Here is a 20,009-nt window from a genome sequence, read left to right on the forward strand (position 1 = left end):
CAAAACGGGGCAATCTTGCAAACTGTGAAAGCCAATTATAGCCAATTAGGATGGAATATGAAATATCAGACAGATCCGACTTGAGCACATGACCATAGAGATACTGTGTATGGATTTGTGAGATTTTTGGACAGAATCTGGAGGAGTAATATCAAAAAATGTGTTTTACAAAAGTCGGCCTCCTGGTGGCGCTATAAAAGGCAGATGCGGAAAATGCAGGTCAAAGGTTTGTCCTTGGCCTCTAGGGAGTGTGCATGCAACGTATCACGCAGATCGGTGCAGTTTTAGGTAAAAAATGTGAAAAGCTGCCTCATGGTGGCGCTATAACAGGCCGTTCTGGAAACTGTGGGGCAGAGGTTCATTGTTGGCATCCAGGGAGTGTGTGTGCAAAGTTTGGCATTGATCGGGCCAACGGTGCCGGAGATTAGCTGATAACGGACGGACAGAAGGACGGACGGACGGACGGACGGACGGAAGGACACACACACACACGGACGGAGTGCAAAACATACTCTCTCCCCATGCCTTCGGCCTGGTGGAGACAAAAATATCAAATAGGCCTATACAGTATATGTTTTTATGTAGGCTAGTAGTATTAGCAAGCACAACTCAGTAAGAAATACTAATAGTGGGCAACAGTGGATTTAACACAGCTTAATATACCAACCAAAAGTTGTTTGCAGTTGCAATTATTGTACTTAGCCAAAATGCAAATAGGCTTGCCATTGTGGATGTAAAATAATGTTGTGTTTCTTTGGAAAAGTGGAACTTAGAAGTCACTTGAGTCCCTGTCTACAGGGAAGAATCCAATGGCCTGCCCTACACAGTACACACGCATACACACAAGACAAGAGACAAAAGAGAAGCGTTTATACAGCTGCCATTAATAGTGCCGTTGATTGCCAATTCAAGTCAAGTCAGGGACCAGGGTCAGGGTCAACGAGGCTTGTTAACCAGCTGATTCATATTTGCGTTGAAAGCGCATCCACCAAGCTCAAAGAAAGTTGGAGTGACAAGCGAGCTGAGCAACACACTAAAATCGGTCGTGGATTTATTTTGGCCGGTCAATTTGAGATAAAAGGTTAGTACTAGCAGACCTGTATATGTATAACGATCAATATTATTCCAGAGTGGTCCAAGAAATACGTTTAAAACGATCGAGGGCTCATCATGTCGTGTCTCTCTCTCTGTGTGTGTGTGTGTGTGTGTGTGTGTGTGTGTGGGGGGGGGGGGGGACAGTGTGTGACCGAAAGAGTGCTAGACTTCCATGTAGAACAGTGTGTGACCGAAAGAGTGCTAGACTTCCACGTAGAACAGTGTGTGACCGAGAGAGTGCCATAGTCTTCAGTGCAGCCAGGATAAAGTTGCGTCTTATGGACGCAGAGGCTGTTGGTTTATTGCGTCCCATAACTATAACTATAACTATTTACATCACTGAACATGTCCACTTGTCATTTGTTTACATATTTGGTACGCTTTACAAAGTCCAGTGTGAACACCAAACGGACCAAAATCTAAATGCTAATATTTGGTCCTTGAGCCGGACCTTCTAAGCGAACTTTGGGTTATTCAATTATTATGGGTTTATGTTGCCTTATTTTTATCGGTCTGCATTAAAGGACTAATTTAAGCACTATATAAAATCAAATAACCAAAATATATAGGCTGCACAACCTTATCATTACAGCTTGTGAGCTTGTAGATCAGCTACTTTTGGTGAATGTTCCCCCAGAATAGGTTTGCTGTGGTGCAAGTGTTTAAGAAGAATTATTATATTATATTATATTATATTATATATTTTTTATTTTATTTTTGTAAAAGTGAAAACCACTAAATATTACCATTACTCATTGTTTTACAACATATTACCATTGTAACGTTTCACCCACTATTGAACCCATGATAAAATGCATGATATTTGCGCTTTAAATCCTGGATTAGTTAATCCAAGTTTCGTGAAATAGGCCCCTGGTCTAAACTAAAGCCTTAGTGGTTTCATGACTCTGACCTCTTTAGACATTACTAGTCCCATAGGGTGGGGTGGTTGTGCTTCTCTCTGGGTGCATAGTCTGTCTTCTTTATAGGGAGGGGGACAGGTCTGTCTTCTCTAGGGAGGGAGACAGGTCTGTCTTCTCTAGGGAGGGAGACAGGTCTGTCTTCTCTAGGGAGGGAGACATGTCTGTCTTCTCTAGGGAGGGAGACATGTCTGTCTTCTCTAGGGAGGGAGACAGGTCTGCCTATGGTCATAGTCTGTCTTCTCTCTAGGGAGGGAGACAGGTCATAGTCTGTCTTCTCTATAGGGAGGGAGACAGGTCATAGTCTGTCTTCTCTAGGGAGGGAGACAGGTCATAGTCTGTCTTCTCTAGGGAGGGAGACAGGTCATAGTCTGTCTTCTCTAGGGAGGGAGACAGGTCATAGTCTGTCTTCTCTTTAGGGAGGGAGACAGGTCATAGTCTGTCTTCTCTTTAGGGAGGGAGACAGGTCATAGTCTGTCTTCTCTTTAGGGAGGGAGACAGGTCATAGTCTGTCTTCTCTTTAGGGAGGGAGACAGGTCATAGTCTGTCTTCTCTATAGGGAGGGAGACAGGTCATAGTCTGTCTTCTCTCTAGGGAGGGAGACAGGTCATAGTCTGTCTTCTCTATAGGGAGGGAGACAGGGCATAGTCTGTCTTCTCTAGGGAGGGAGACAGGTCTGTCTTCTCTAGGGAGGGAGGCAGGTCTGCCTATGGCGGCCTTTATCAAACGCAAAGACTGTGCTCACTGAGTCTGTACCTAGTCAAGATGTTTCTTTGTTTTGGGTCGGTCACGGAGCTCAGGTATTCTGCCACGGTGTAGTAGGGCTGTCAGAACGAATTTCATAATATTAATGAAATAAACCTGCTCGCTAAATGTATTGGACGAATCTACCGCTATGTGAAATCGCCCCGGCCGCTTCTTGCCTTCCAGCATGTGAAAAGGTGCATGTCGTGTGACGGGTCACGTGATATCAACACTATACTAAGTACTCGTCGATACCGAGTAACGATAAGGGTATTTTTTATTACTGAGTGAGAGAGCGTGGGTCAGACAAGCAGCAGCACTGCACGTAAACAAACATGGCGGAGAGGCTGAAGCAACGGGGAAATGGCTGCACCAGAGAATAGAGATCACCACTCGTCCACTCTGGAACATTTTAGGAGTGAGGCGCGTTGGGAAATACCGCACCGGAGCACACTCGCCTATTCATTTGCATTGCTCACTAGTGTGCTATTTTCTTTACTCAAGTTGGCATTATGGATATAAATCTGTGCTCAGTGTGCACTATAGTCTGTTCTCAGTATTATGAAACGCTATTCATTTTGTGCCGTGACAACCATTACAATCATTATTACATGTCGTGTTGAAATAGCTTTGGCGTTTGGATGGGGGGCCCTCTAGTGGACAGAACGTGCATAACCAACTTTTTTTTTAATGAACCAACTTTGGTATTATGTGTATTATAGGCTAGAATTAGCTAAAATTAATGTACATTTTTTAAATTATTAAAAATATTAAAAATAATAAAGCAATTCGAATGGGATTATAGAGGTGAATTGACAGCCCTACGGTGCATTCTCCCGATAGAATTCTAGTTTATTAGATTCTAGTATATTTCCCTCTCTGTGTGTGTGTGTGTGTGTGTGTGTGTGTGTGTGTGTGTGTGTGTGTGTGTGTGTGTGTGTGTGTGTGTGTGTGTGTGTGTGTGTGTGTGTGTGTGTGTGTGTGTGTGTGTGTGTGTGTGCTATAGAGACATCCTGCACGTCTCACAGACTCTCACCTGAAACAAACGCTATCTTCTCTTTTAGTGCAGGCAGTACATCAGACGCCTTGATACCATCACTCCTGAAGGACCCTGGGGGGGGGGGGGGAGAGAGAGAGAGAGAGAGAGAAAGAGGGAGAATTACTTGAATGCAGTGTTGGGAAAGTTGAAGTAGTTACGTTGTGAGCATGTAGATCTGCTATTGTAGGAGTGCAACCAAGCATAAAATGGCCTTAGTTCTTCGTACTGGATCTCTTCTCCACTAGTCCACATTTTACTCTCGTTTTAGAGTTTTAACTTAAATCCTCATAATAACAAGAATTATGACAGAAAATGTTGGTTGACTAACTAAATAAAAACTACGCTATTATGACTATGATGACTAAACTATGAGACTAAATGTATTGACAATTTCGTCAACAAGACTAAAATGTCAGGGAGGGACTAGTGGAGAAGAGATCCAGTAGAACTAAATGTCAGGGAGGTACTAGTGGAGAAGAGATCCAGTAGAACTAAATGTCAGGGAGGGACTAGTGGAGAAGAGATCCAGTAGAACTAAATGTCAGGGAGGGAGAAGAGATCCAGTAGAACTAAATGTTAGGGAGGGACTAGTGGAGAAGAGATCCAGTAGACCTAAATGTCAGGGAGGGAGAAGAGATCCAGTAGAACTAAATGTTAGGGAGGGACTAGTGGAGAAGAGATCCAGTAGAACTAAATGTCAGGGAGGGACTAGTGGAGAAGAGATCCAGTAGAACTAAATGTCAGGGAGGGACTAGTGGAGAAGAGATCCAGTAGAACTAAATGTCAGGGAGGGACTAGTGGAGAAGAGATCCAGTAGAACTAAATGTGAGGGAGGGACTAGTGGAGAAGAGATCCAGTAGAACTAAATGTCAGGGAGGGACTAGTGGAGAAGAGATCCAGTAGAACTAAATGTCAGGGAGGGACTAGTGGAGAAGAGATCCAGTAAAACTAAATGTCAGGGAGGGACTAGTGGAGAAGAGATCCAGTAGAACTAAATGTCAGGGAGGGACTAGTGGAGAAGAGATCCAGTAGAACTAAATGTCAGGGAGGGACTAGTGGAGAAGAGATCCAGTAGAACTAAATGTCAGGGAGGGACTAGTGGAGAAGAGATCCAGTAGAACTAAATGTCAGGGAGGGACTAGTGGAGAAGAGATCCAGTAGAACTAAATGTCAGGGAGGGACTAGTGGAGAAGAGATCCAGTAGAACTAAATGTCAGGGAGGGACTAGTGGAGAAGAGATCCAGTAGAACTAAATGTCAGGGAGGGACTAGTGGAGAAGAGATCCAGTAGAACTAAATGTCAGGGAGGGACTAGTGGAGAAGAGATCCAGTAGAACTAAATGTCAGGGAGGGACTAGTGGAGAAGAGATCCAGTAGAACTAAATGTCAGGGAGGGACTAGTGGAGAAGAGATCCAGTAGAACTAAATGTCAGGGAGGGACTAGTGGAGAAGAGATCCAGTAGAACTAAATGTCAGGGAGGGACTAGTGGAGAAGAGATCCAGTAGAACTAAATGTCAGGGAGGGACTAGTGGAGAAGAGATCCAGTAGAACTAAATGTCAGGGAGGGACTAGTGGAGAAGAGATCCAGTAGAAGTCATTTAATTTGGTGGTGGGTGTCGTACTCTTAAAAATAGCCGATAGATTGGATATTTCACGCGGATAAGTATACACACACACGCACACAGCAGGACTGGCAAGGGACACACGTTTTACATAACTGTTATTGTACTGCAACCATCTGGTGTTAAATAATGCCAAACAGAGAGGAGAGGAGAGGAGAGGAGTGAAGGAACGTGCTCGCACACACACACACACACACACACACACACACACACACACACACACACACACACACACACACACACACACACACACACACACACACACACACACACACACACACACACACACACACACACACACACACACACACACACACACACACACACACACACACACACACACACACACCTTTGATCCATGAGCACATGTTTTCCCCATCCCAGCTGTTCACCACAAACACGCTGTTTCTGTGTGTGTGTGTGTGTGTGTGTGTGTGTGTGTGTGTGTGTGTGTGTGTGTGTGTGTGTGTGTACGTGCACAGTAGCTGTTGATCACAGAAGCATATGGCGCTACACCCCCAGGAAACAAATGACAAGGGACCCCCCCCCTCCCCTCGACACACACACACACACACACACACACACACACACACACACACACACACACACACACACACACACACACACACACACACACACACACACACACACACACACACACACACACACACACACACACACACACACACACACACACACACACACACACACACACACACACACAGGTCAGTGGCCCTCGTTTATCAAAGTGTATGGCGTAGACAAAAAAAAACGTGCGTACAGCGAGATCACTCCGTCGTCGTGACTTAATTTGACTCTCGGCGTAAAGCTCGCGTCTGATCTGAGCTCGCGTGTGGATTGATTTGTCCACACCCGTTTTTACATGGTCAATCAATCAATCAATCAATGCAAGAAAGACAAAATAAGACAATGTAATGATGTAATGATGTAATGATGATGTTTTATAGGCCGGAGCAGCTGAAGGAATCACGACATTTCTGAGACCCACTCATGTTCCTGGAAGATATGCTTCTAAAAACTTTTGATCACTTCAAATATTCTTTCATCTTAAAGATGGAGTGCCGTGATTTTTTCCCACCCTAAAACATCATCATCATCAGGTCTTATTGTTATATAAGGAGGTATAATTTCTTCAAAAAAGTGTACAGTATTTGTTAAAATGTTGTTTTTATGTGGGCACGCCCACCAGTATATTAAGTATGCCTGGTTTGCCTGGTGGGTGGTGATGGGTGGTGATCCACCTGAACTGAAGCCGCACCCACAGCTGTAGTTGTATGATAAAGGGGGAGGGGTTAGGGGAGGGGCTGATAGTGTGATGTCACTATATTACTGTTTATTTCATTGGCCCGTTTGACTGTCAAGGGTTCAGCCTCCAGGAAGAAACCTAAATACAAAGTTAATACACCATTGAACATGCATGAAAACGACTCCAGGGTGTCTAATGAAGTACTGTCACCTCATAGACACATGAAAAACTGGAAAAATAAAAAGAAATGTGGCACTCCCTCTTTAAAATAACTGACGACCGACAATAGCAGAAATACAAGCTCTGTGAGCTTGTAGATCTGCTATTTTCGGTGCGCAGACACGCTTGGCGTCTATGGAATTCAAATGACTGAAATCAGTCGTGGCGACTTAGAACTTTAGTCCATATAGTATCAGGTTGTTGCATGGTAGACACTAGGGACTTTAACTCATTCTTGGCGGGAACCCCTTTTGGTGTTTGAAGCATCGTGTTATACTTTAGCTAATGAAAAATAGCAGATCTACAAGCTCATAGCGCGGCACAGAGTGCCGCGCTACGAGCTTGTAGGTCTGCTATTTTTTTAAAACATCAAAATGTGCCTCAAATCTTTGAATATATATTCTTTCAGTGTATGTTTTAACTCAAATCTTTGCTTCTGGGGGGTGCCTGGAACAACATATTTTCAGATGGGGGTCGGTGGCCAAATCCAGATATTTTTTGGGGGTCCTTGACATGAAAAAGGTTGAGCACCACTGACATAGAAACATAGGGTTTTTCAGAAAACTGTGTAGGATTTAGAAGGCCTAATAGAATCGTCCTCAGGTCTAAATGGGTTAAACAACAGCGGTTTTCAGGACGGCTCCGCTATAGGCGGAGGTACGGCGGCTATGACGCAATCGCCGTAGCAGTCAAAATCGTCAAAAACAGCCGTCGTCGGCGACGGGTTCCCATCCATTTTTGGTTCCCATGGTGACGCGTCCGTCTATGCCAGGGGTGGGCAACTTTGACGATGGAGAGAGCCACTATATTTCCACACTCACTCCCTAGGGCCATATATTACTGTCGTAGCTACTGTCGTAGCTACAAGATCTACATAGAGCGACTATTTTTGCTATATTCGAATTGAAATCTTGAATTTTTGCTATTTTTTTAATTAGAATCCTGAAAATTAACATTTTTATGTAATTTCAAATGCCTTTAATTATACTTGGGTTGAAGCAATGAGCTACTAATTTAGACTGAAGTAATAAAAGCGGGTCATGTTTTGCATGTTGTGGAATAGTAACAGCTGAAACCAATATATCAGTATTCTGACATTAACCTGAGGGCCACATTAAGTGAAGGTGGGGGCCGCATGTGGCCCCCGGGCCGCCAGTTGCCCACCCCTGGTCTATGCAGTATGTGTCATAGAGAAGGCATGGCAGTTACCTTGGAGAACGATGTATCCATGAGTAACTGTCTATTTGTGTATATGTATCATTAATTATATATGTACAATTTTGTGAGTGTCTTGTAAGCCTGTGCGGGCTGGGCATCTTATGATGTAGGACACTTTAATAAAAACTCTATCTATCTATGTCAAACATAAACACATTCTTTTTAAAAAACACCCCGTCGCGCGTCAGCTAACGTGCCGATATTGCTTCATTCTTGACATGCGCTGCCTGGACATGATCAGCAGTAGAAAAGAGGAAGGTGCTGGAGCAATCTGTGTTATTCTAAAACCGTTTTAAATTAATAAACATGGTTAATATGACATATGGTATTAGTTGTTCTGGTAATAGTAGGTTCTGCCGTATAGTAGAAAGGGCTGCGACGGCAAGCAGGTTTATATATCGAGCACTGATCCATTTCCTGGTTTGCCGGAGCGGACTGCCGTAGCCGTCATCGCTTAAAGTCCCTATTGTCTATCACAGCGCTACTCAACCCACGGCCCATATGCAACCCCTGCTTATAACCCATTCTGGGCGGGAACCCCTTTTCGTGTTTTAAGCATTATGTTATACATTAGCTATTGAAAAATAGCAGATCTACAAGCTCATAGCACGGCACTCTGTGCCGCGCTATGAGCTTGTAGGTCTGCTATTTTTTTTTAAATCGTGAAAATGTGTTGCAAATCTTTGAATATATATATTCTTTCAGAGCGAACGCTTTTCAAATCTTTGCTTCTGGGGAGGTCCCTGGAACAACATATTTTCAGATGGTGGTCGGCGGCACAATTACATATGATTTTTGGGGTCCTTGACATGAAATATTGAGCACCACTGACATGGAAACATGAGGTATTTCAGAAAACTGTGAGGATTTAGAAGACATTTTTTGTATTTTCGACGTCAGGTCTAAATGGGTAAAAGTATCTGCGGACCGCCACGTCATGGTCATGCCAATACAAATTTATAATTAGTTATTTTCCTTGTTTTGAACAAGATTGTAGGTAATAGGTATAGTATTGTTTGTTCCAACACACACCATCCTTCATAGTGATATAACCATCCACCCACCCAGCACACGCACCAACCTTATCCAATAATCATTCACACCATCAACGTTCACATTATGAATGCCTTGCCAGGCTATCTCTCATTCTCTGCTAGGTACGTACATTCTCGCACACACGCACATGCACACATGCAGGCGGCGGTGGCTCAGGGGTAGAGTGGCTGGATGGTAACCGCAAGGTCGCCAGTTCGAACCCTGGGGGCTCCCCCAGAGTTAGTGTCGAAGTGTCCTTGAGCAAGACACTGAACCCCTAATTGCTCCGGATGTGCTGGTTGGTGCCTTGCATGGTTTCTGCCGCCATCAGTGTATGAATGGGTGTGTGAATGGGTGAATGTACTGCACAATCTGCACCATTTACCATTTACCACACATGCACGCGCTCACACGCGCACAGTCGCACACACACACACACACACACACACTTAACAGCATCACAGAGGATGATGTCATACTCAGCCTGGACAGGAACATCTGCTAGTGATTGGTTCACTAATGGGAACGAGACTAGTGTGTGTGTGCGTGTGCGTGTGCGCGTGCGTGTGCGTGTGTGTGCGCGTGTGTATACATAGCCTGGGATCAATATAGCCTCGGTCCCATCCTTACTTATCTGCGAAGAGAAAAGCCTATTCACAACCTAAGACAGAGAGAAAAGCCTGGTCACAACCTAAGGCAGAGAGAAAAGCCTGGTCACAACCTAAGACAGAGAGAAAAGCCTGGTCACAACCTAAGACAGAGAGAAAAGCCTGGTCACGACCTAAGACAGAGAGAAAAGCCCGGCCACAACCTAAGACAGAGAGAAAAGCCTGAACACGACCTAAGACAGAGAGAAAAGCCTGGTCACAACCTAAGGCAGAGAGAAAAGCCTGGTCACAACCTAAGACAGAGAGAAAAGCCTGGTCACAACCTAAGGCAGAGAGAAAATCCTGGTCACAACCTAAGACAGAGAGAAAAGCCTGGTCACAACCTAAGACAGAGAGAAAAGCCTGGTCACAACCTAAGACAGAGAGAAAAGCCCGGCCACAACCTAAGACAGAGAGAAAAGCCTGGTCACAATAAGGCAGAGAGAAAAGCCTGGTCACGACCTAAGACAGAGAGAAAAGCCTGGTCACAACCTAAGACAGAGAGAAAAGCCTGGTCACAACCTAAGACAGAGAGAAAAGCCTGGTCACAACCTAAGACAGAGAGAAAAGCCTGGTCACAACCTAAGACAGAGAGTAAAGCCTGGTCACAACCTAAGACAGAGAGAAAAGCCTGGTCACAACCTAAGGCAGAGAGAAAAGCCTGGTCACAACCTAAGACAGAGAGAAAAGCCTGGTCACAACCTAAGACAGAGAGAAAAGCCTGGTCACGACCTAAGACAGAGAGAAAAGCCTGGTCACGACCTAAGAAAGAGAGAAAAGCCTGGTCACAACCTAAGACAGAGAGAAAAGCCTGGTCACGACCTAAGAAAGAGAGAAAAGCCTGGTCACAACCTAAGACAGAGAGAAAAGCCTGGTCACGACCTAAGACAGAGAGAAAAGCCTGGTCACAACCTAAGACAGAGAGAAAAGCCCGGCCACAACCTAAGACAGAGAGAAAAGCCTGGTCACAACAATTTGTAAAGCGTCTACGTCATTTCCTAGAGCGAAACTTCCGCCAAAATCCCGCTACTTCCGCCGATCCACTCCCATCTCCACACATCTCCCATCACTGTCACTGCGTGCGTGTATGCGTGCGTGCCGTCATGACATATTTCTATTTTTGTACGAAGAAGAAACACACACACACACACACGCACACACACACACACACACACACACACACTGTACTATATCAACCACTCACAGTGCCGCGGTGACATCATTTCCTGATAGCCTGCCTCTGTCATGGTGAGCAGTGACAACACACACACACACACACACACACACGTATCAATGTGTGTGTAAGAATGAATTAGTGTGTGTGTGTGCGCGTGCGTGTGTGTGTGTGTGTGTGTGTGCACATAAACAGAATGTTTCAGCGACATACATAAATAACACCGAGCATGTTTACTGAAACCTCTCTCTCTCTCTCTCTCTCTCTCTCTCTCTAGGTAAGGCTTTTCTCTTGGAGTGATGACATCATCGGCACAGTGTGGCTCAACCACATGGAGAGAGAGAAGAGCGCTGACTCAGTGCACGCACGCACACACACACACACACACACGCACACGGCCACACGCACACGGCCACACACACGCACACAGTAGTATACTACCAGTAAGACGCCCCGAGGGCGTGCACGCATCCGCCTGGGTGACAGCACGGCAGACTGCCGGGCGAGAGCTGACGCTTCGGCATGGGGGATCAGATCAGCATATGAAATTAATTCTATTTTGGCCATATATAGAGTGTGTCTTGAGTGAGTGTACAGGGTTTGATGAGGTCAGATCAACATATGGAATGTCAGAACAGGTCAGCTACATATATGGAGGTCTATAAGGTTCAGTCAGGACAACTCATGAATGGATGGAAAATGTATGTATTGAATATAAAAATGAGATGTATATTTATTATGGTTTGGCGATGAGTGAGACAGGTGGTAGCTGGGGTGGAGGAGGGTGAGACAGGTGGTATCTGGGGTGGAGGAGGGTGAGACAGGTGGTAGCTGGGGTGGAGGAGGATGAGACAGGTGGTAGCTGGGGTGGAGGATGATGAGACAGGTGGTAGCTGGGGTGGAGGAGGGTGAGACAGGTGGTAGCTGGGGTGGAGGAGGGTGAGACAGGTGGTAGCTGGGGTGGAGGAGGATGAGACAGGTGGTAGCTGGGGTGGAGGAGGATGAGACAGGTGGTAGCTGGGGTGGAGGAGGGTGAGACAGGTGGTAGCTGAGGGTGGAGGAGGATGAGACAGGTGGTAGCTGGGGTGGAGGAGGGTGAGACAGGTGGTAGCTGGGGTGGAGGAGGATGAGACAGGTGGTAGCTGGGGTGGAGGAGGGTGAGACAGGTGGTAGCTGAGGGTGGAGGAGGATGAGACAGGTGGTAGCTGGGGTGGAGGAGGGTGAGACAGGTGGTAGCTGGGGTGGAGGAGGATGAGACAGGTGGTAGCTGGGGTGGAGGAGGATGAGACAGGTGGTAGCTGGGGTGGAGGAGGGTGAGACAGGTGGTAGCTGGGGTGGAGGAGGGTGAGACAGGTGGTAGCTGGGGTGGAGGAGGGTGACAGGTGGTAGCTGAGGGTGGAGGAGGATGAGACAGGTGGTAGCTGGGGTGGAGGAGGAGGGTGAGACAGGTGGTAGCTGGGGTGGAGGAGGGTGAGACAGGTGGTAGCTGGGGTGGAGGAGGGTGATATTCAGGTGGTAGCTGGGGTGGAGGAGGGTGAGACAGGTGGTAGCTGGGGTGGAGGAGGGTGATATACAGGTGGTAGCTGGGGTGGAGGATGGAGATATACAGGTGGTAGCTGGGGTGGAGGAGGGTGAGACAGGTGGTAGCTGGGGTGGAGGAGGAGGGTGAGACAGGTGGTAGCTGGGGTGGAGGAGGGTGAGCAGCAAAAGTTTAAGCAGACAGCAGCGCAGCAGTATCAGTGTGCAGCAGCAAGCAAGCAGGATGAGCAGTGCAAACTTCCAGTTGAAATAGCCGGTATGAAGATGGAGTGAGTGTGTGATTAGATGAAGTGAATCATGTGAATGAGAATGTGACGCTGAGCCAATGAACGGCCGGCAGCAACTGCACTGAGACCCCCTTTCCACCGGTTGGTTCCCAATGGGAACCGGTTCAGTTCTTTTTGGTTTTTAGTCCATGAGCCAGAGCTCCAAAATTGGTGGGAAGAACTAGACCTATATTAAATTGTTCATAGGATCAATACAAGTAAATTAATACATGATAATCCTTCCACAGTAGTAGCTTTTTCATATTTTTTATTATTTTGCATATTTTCCTGCATATTTAAAAATGTAAAATGTGTAATACAATAAATCATTGTCTTCGTGTAAGTACTCAATTGGGGAAGTTTCATGGTGATAACAATCTAATATAGGTATGGTTTTGCACACTCAACTCATAATTAACGTTCCAATTTTGGAGCTCTGGCTCATGGACTAAGAACCAAAAAGAACTGAACCGGTTCCCATTGGGAACCAACCGGTGGAAAAAGGGCCTGAGTTTCCTGACTGAACTTGCTGTCTGTTTTTACAATTTAGGCATTTAGCAGACGCTCTTAATCCAGAACGATTTACATCAAGCAAGAACAAAAAGCATGGCAATACATCACATACATAAAAAGCAGTTATCATGAAACATGCGTAAGCTAAGAACGTAACAGTGGAATATCTATATACTGAAACTATACATATAAACTATACATATACTATACTATATATATCTATAAAGTGCTATGACTACATGAAATGCAATAAAGTGCTTATCTAAGGGGCTAGGCCAGGGTAAGTGCTACGGGCCATGATGGAGTCTGAAAAGGTGGGTTCTCAGACTACGGCGGAAGATTGGGACTCGGGAGTGAGGCTGCAGTTCTGATTGCAATGGGAAGTGCATTCCATAATTTTGGAGCCAGAAGGGAGAAGAGTTTGGGACAGGTCGCATGTCTGACAGGCATGCCTGTGACAGGCACGATGCTCATGTTTGTGGGAAGTGAGGACGCTGGCGTCGACTGTTCGCCGCTTCACCTCCCAATGTATGAACCATTGTAAAGCGCTTTGAGCACTTGGAAAAGCGCTATAAAATGCAATTCATTATTATTATTATTATATTGTATATTGTTATATTATACTGTTACAATGCATCGTTACAGACTGTTTTTTTTTTTTTTTTATATCTGACATGACTGTATTTGTATCCAGTTTTCATTTCCTCAAATATTACGACGACCACTGCATTGGCACCTGTTCTTGTATAAAGCCATGCTTGGAGATTGTCCTGAATACATCATCATTTCTGAAGTGGGACTCTCAAGTCATTTTCCCAAATTCAAGGTACCAAAAGTTAACTCTGAACTTTGGTAGATCTGCTTTTAACTTATGTGGCCCTAATACATGGAATGACCAGCAAACTATATTAAAATGTACCACATTGGTACCCCCGAGTTGTTTTAAAACCTTGGTGAGCATACAGATCCACACAATATGAAACTGTTATAAAACTAGATCGTTTTGAAATTTGTCTTAGCTAACCTCTGTAATTCACATGCATACCTTTTGTTTTCCTTTTCCTGATCTTCTGATGTATTGTGATGTTTTTTAACTTTTTTTATATGATATTGTATTACTCGACAACACTGAAAATTAGTTTAATTACTCAGTGTAATTTCGAGAATAAATAAAACTTGAATGAATGACCATAAATGTTGTTGGTCCACAACCTTCTTTCGCAGACGAAACTAAATGAAACCTACCCGAAAAAAGAAAATGAAAACTGAATAAAAACTAAGCTATGATCACTAAAACTATATGACTGCCGGTATCACTCGTGCGTTAAGCTTGGAGATCAGCCTCTCTCCCTCTCTCTCTCTCCCAACCCCCCCCCCCCCCCCCCCCCCCCCCCCCCCTACAGTCAGCCATCATCGTCTGTGCACTCAATTATGGTTTGACACACTCAGGGATTTCCCTGTCGCGTGTGTGTGTGTGTGTGTGTGTGTGTGTGTGTGTGTGTGTGTGTGTGTGTGTGTGTGTGTGTGTGTGTGTGTGTGTGTGTGTGTGTGTGTGTGTGTGTGTGTGTGTGTGTGTGTGTGTGTGTGTGTGTGTGTGTGTGTGTGTGTGTGTGTGTGTGTACAGTGACACTGCAGGAATGAGGGAAATCTAACACTTCCCCTGAGACAGAATGAACTATAATCACTGGTGACATCTGCAGAGGGAGACAGAGAGAGAGAGAGAGAGAGAGAGAGAGAGAGAGAGAGAGAGAGAGAGAGAGAGAGAGAGAGAGAGAGAGAGAGAGAGAGAGACAGAGAGAGAGAGAGAGAGAGAGACAGAGAGAGAGAGAGATAGAGAGAGACAGAGAGAGAGAGAGACAGAGAGAGAGAGAGAGACAGAGAGAGAGACAGAGACAGAGACAGAGACAGACAGAGACAGAGACAGAGACAGAGACAGAGACAGAGACAGAGAGAGAGACAGAGACAGAGACAGAGACAGGGACAGAGACAGAGAGAGACAGAGAGAGATTAAATAACCAAATTATAAGACAGCAAAAGGGAAAGCTATCTGACACATTGGAAAGAAAGCAACCCAAAAGCAGAGAATAAACTAGAATGCTATCTGGCCCTAAACAGAGAATACACTGTGGCAGAACACCTGAGCACCGTGAGCGACCCAAAACAAAGACAAATCTTAACAGACTCACTGAGCACAGTCTTTGCGATTGAGAAAGGCCGTCATAGGCAGATGACCCATGTCTCCCTCCCTAGAGGGGGCACCCACTGCACACAAAATGAACTGGAAACCGAGTTACATTTAATAACCATCTGTCCACTGCACCAAGACATCAGAGACACATACTGTCCACGGATTACGATCACCCACAGAGATTATGAAAACATGACTAACTAGAAATGCACTCTGTCGAGCTATGAAAATAATACCCGGGGCGATCACCCAGCCAATGACCAAACGTACCATAGTTACGTCATCAGTTAGCGATGCCACCGGCATACTGTACGCAGCCATTTACATTACTGGCACGCTCTGCTCACGCACATAATGACAGAAAGAACCTCCCATATCTGCTGGGTGAAGTACAGCAATGTGCAAACACAGCAGCAAGTTTCATGAGCTGCTGTGATAGAAGGATATCAAATGGAACACACGCACGTGCACGTCGCACGCACGCACGGCAAGCACTTACACACACACACACGCGCGCGCTCACACACACCTTCTCCTCCACACAGACACACTGCCTAGAACAACCCAAACAGAGCAGTATTTGGCCAAATGTTTGGCTTTGGTCTTTGTCATGCCAGCTATTGTTAGGCCACTCGTGGTCAGTTTATGTCAGTTTATTTGGAAGCCATGGCCGCGTGGCCATGGCTTCCAAATATTCCAGTATGGCGAATCTACATCAAAGACACAGCCCACCTCCAGAATCAGGACATCCTTGTGACTGATGGTTTGATTCGATTTGATTTTTATTAAGGATCCCCATTAGCTGGTGCTAAGTCTTCCTGGGGTCCACATAAGAATAAACATTTAAGTCTTCCTGGGGTCCACATAAGAATAAACATTACAGTAGACATACAATTACAAATACACATTTGTTAAAAAGTCAGTATTCAACTTACATTAGTTCGGATAAAATAAAAATAAAAATTGCTAAGATTACAAGTGAGAGCGTGAAAACAAAAAAAAACAAAAAACACAACACTTCACTGTATCAAATGGAATTGTGTTGGTGTCAACAAAAACAACAGTGGCGTTTTGAAGCACCCGCAAGAACGGTCTACTTCCGCATTCATGTTGTGCAAACGGGCGCTCAATGTTAAACCCCAGCTGCACGGCGTTTCCTCGTCATAACTCCACGGGTCCGCCTGCAGTCCCCGCTCTTACCACTAGGGCCGAGCAGCCTCAACGTTGGAGAGTCTCACTTTGGGGGCTTGAGCTAAACCAGTCCGGTAACACCCATGAATGTTTATACATTGCTGCACTAGGATGGCATATAATTCCGAGCTGCATCAGACTCTAGGACCTAGAGTTGACCTAGAGTCTAGGTCAACAATACGGTCGTGGCGAGCAATATTTTAAAAAAAATCGTACGCACTACATCCATTTGATTTGTTATGTGTGCGATGGATTCTAGGTGTTGTTCACAATCATGGTAGTTTAGACAGAGTGGAGTGTGGATGTCGGGATACCAGATTGACAGATTGTACCCTATTGGCCAGAATATAAGACTACGTCTTTTCTTTCCTCCAATGGAAATATCCTAAAAAAAATAACGTATGGTATTATAATCGGGGACTAGACAATTTGACATTCGATGTTCTTTTTCCACAAATTAAGTCATGGAAAATGGAGGTTGTCTTATGATCAGAGTCGTCTGCCAGTACATTCGGGGCAATAGGGTACTTGGCTGGTGATACTTGCAGTCTAGCTTTGAATTTTAAGACATCCTCCCCAATAGCACCTTTTTTGTACATGGAACGTGAAACGGAGCGATCAGCTGAATCAACACAGGCCAACTTTCCCCGGCAGTCAAAGTCCACGCCAATGTCGTTTGGCTTCAGTCTGTTTGGTACTATTAAAACAGAACCCTTCTAGCCTGTTTTTGCCTGTAGTCTAGTTTCCCAGTGATGCAAACAGCCTGCATCCTGCACCTAAACAGAGAATACACTGTGGCAGAATACCTGAATCTGAGAATCACCGTGACCGACCCAAAACAAAGACAAATCTTAACAGACTCAGTGAGCACAGTCTTTGCGATTGAGAAAGGCCGTCATAGGCAGATGACCCATGTCTCCCTCCCTAGAGAAGACAGACTATGCACCCACTGCACACAAAATGAACTGGAAACCGAGTTAAAGATAGTCTACTAGATAGACTCCCTAAATTGAGAAAGGACACAATCATGTTTCCCTCCGGGCCGGGGGTCCTCAGTACTGCACTCTGACGTTGTTGAAGTAGGACTCGTACAATGTCCCCATGGGACCCATCTAAAAAGACCACCCCTGGGACCCATCTAAAACAGGGGTTCTCAACGCGTTTGGCCCGGGGACCCCCGGAAATGCTTTGGCAATGTATCGGGACCCCCGCCCCGCCCCGCCCCCTCCCGACCCCCAATATAAATTGACTGCTACAATAACCTTATTAATAGAGACAATACACCATAAATAAATGCTGAAACCAGAGATAATCATTAGGGAAGGTGTATGCATGTACTATGTGTACTGTGAGTGAACTCTTAATTTCCATTTTCCAGCCATTCAGTTCTTTTTTTTTGTTTTTTTTAATAATTTGGGGACCCCCAAAATAATTTGGCGACCCCCCCCCCCGAGGGGTCGCGACCCATGGGTTGAGAACCCCTGATCTAAAAGACCACCCATGGGTCCCATCTAAAAGACCATGTGCGTGCGTGCGTGCGTGCGTGCGTGCGTGCGTGCGTGCGTGCGTGCGTGCGTGCGTGCGTGCGTGCGTGGGTGCGTGCGTGCGTGCGTGTCAGGGGAAGAGAGAGTGGCGTCCCAAAGCCCAAATCAATCTGTGATTGGTTAAATCTGGTCACAGGGGTTATCCATAGCTTAGGGGGGTGGAAAAAAATCAATGGTGATTGGATGAGAGGTGGACTGAGCTGGTCAATGATTGGATGAGAGGTGGACTGAGCTGGTCATTCGATTGGTCAACCCTGAGAGGATGAAAGAGAGACTTGGCACTGAGCGCTGGCTCTTCAATTAAAGGGCCACTTCACCCCTTGTGCAACCAGATCTTATTTTAACGATGTTTGGGAGACAAGAAACACTTTCCTGGGGTTTTTATGTGGGTGTTTTTAGATATTTTAGTGTATTTCAAAGTGTCTGTGATGTCATGGACACTGGACTCACTTCCTTCCTGGACTGTTCCTTCCACTTCCATTCTGGACAGGAACCCCTTTTGGTGTTTTAAGCATTATGTAATACTTTAGCTATTGGAAAATAGCAGATCTACAAGCTCATAGCGTGGCACCAAGCATACTGTAGATGCCCCCTGATAGCGAAATATCCCTTTAAAAGGCCTAGTGAAATGAAAAAAATACAGGAATTGCATTTTGTAGCTGTGTGTTTTTTAACTTGGACTATCGATATAAAAATACACAAAAATGGAAATGTTCCCATTGTTTTGGCATGCATTGTTATTTATGCCCATATGATGACCACGGATATGGTCTGAAAGTGTGCAAAACGTATTTTTCATTTCACTAGGTAAATTTAACCCATTCTGGACGGGAACCCATTTTGGTGTTTTAACTAAGCATTATGTTATACTTTAGCTATTTAAAAATAGCAGATCTACAAGCTCATAGCGCGCCACTCGGTGGCGCGCTATGAGCTTGTAGATCTGCTATTGTAGATCTGAGCTTGTAGATCTGCTATTTTTTAAAAATCCGCCACAAATCTTTGAATATATATATATTCTTTCAGAAGACTTTTTTTTTATTTCGACGTCAGGCCTAATGATGAAAAGGAATGGTTTTGGTCTTACACGCTTTCTACAGGACGACAACAATATATACCAGAACACTCACTGGCTCCATTCTGCCCTGTCAATCTGACTAAAAGCCTAGTACACGCACACACACACGCACACACACACACACACAGTCCCACACACACACACACACACACACACACACACGCGCGCGCACACACACACAGTCACACGCACACACACACACACACAGTCACACGCACGCACACAGTCTCACACACACGGCTACAAAATGTCTTTGTAATCAATTTGATTAATGACAGCTTGTTAAAGTGGATGTGAATGGACAAATAGGCTACATATATTCTTTTGTGCACTGTGCACTGTGCACTGTACACACACACACACACACACGCACACACACGCACACACGTGCGCACACATGCGCACACATGCGCACGTATACACACACAGCATATGGTTGCAGCTGTCCAGAAGAAAAGCTTTCAGGAGGAAGGAAACCCTTCTACTGTCTGTCTGTCTCTCTCTCTCTCTCTCTCTCTCTCTCTCTCTCTGGTGGGTAATAAGAGCTAATCCAGTAAATCTGGCTTCTCTGTCGCGCACGCACGCACATACACACACACACACACACACACACACACACACACACACACACACACACACACACACACACACACACACACACACACACACACACACACACACACACACACACACACACACACACACACACA

The 20,009-nt window shown here is 45.3% G+C and overlaps 1 protein-coding gene across 1 annotated transcript in view; it reads right to left on the reverse strand.

Moving 5' to 3' along the window:
* Nucleotides 1-20,009, reverse strand: part of kalrna (kalirin RhoGEF kinase a) — a gene marked incomplete at its 3' end in the record, with an annotated part of 163,675 nt that overhangs the window by 135,449 nt on the left and 8,217 nt on the right. Inside the window, exon 2 of the mRNA XM_079518619.1 lies at nt 3,796-3,870. Within this exon, the coding sequence (XP_079374745.1) occupies nt 3,796-3,870 (75 nt within the window). The remainder of the gene's footprint in view (nt 1-3,795; nt 3,871-20,009) is intronic.

The sequence above is a fragment of the Electrona antarctica genome (assembly GCF_951216825.1).
Source record: "Electrona antarctica genome assembly, chromosome: 13".
In the NCBI taxonomy this organism is placed as follows: domain Eukaryota; kingdom Metazoa; phylum Chordata; class Actinopteri; order Myctophiformes; family Myctophidae; genus Electrona; species Electrona antarctica.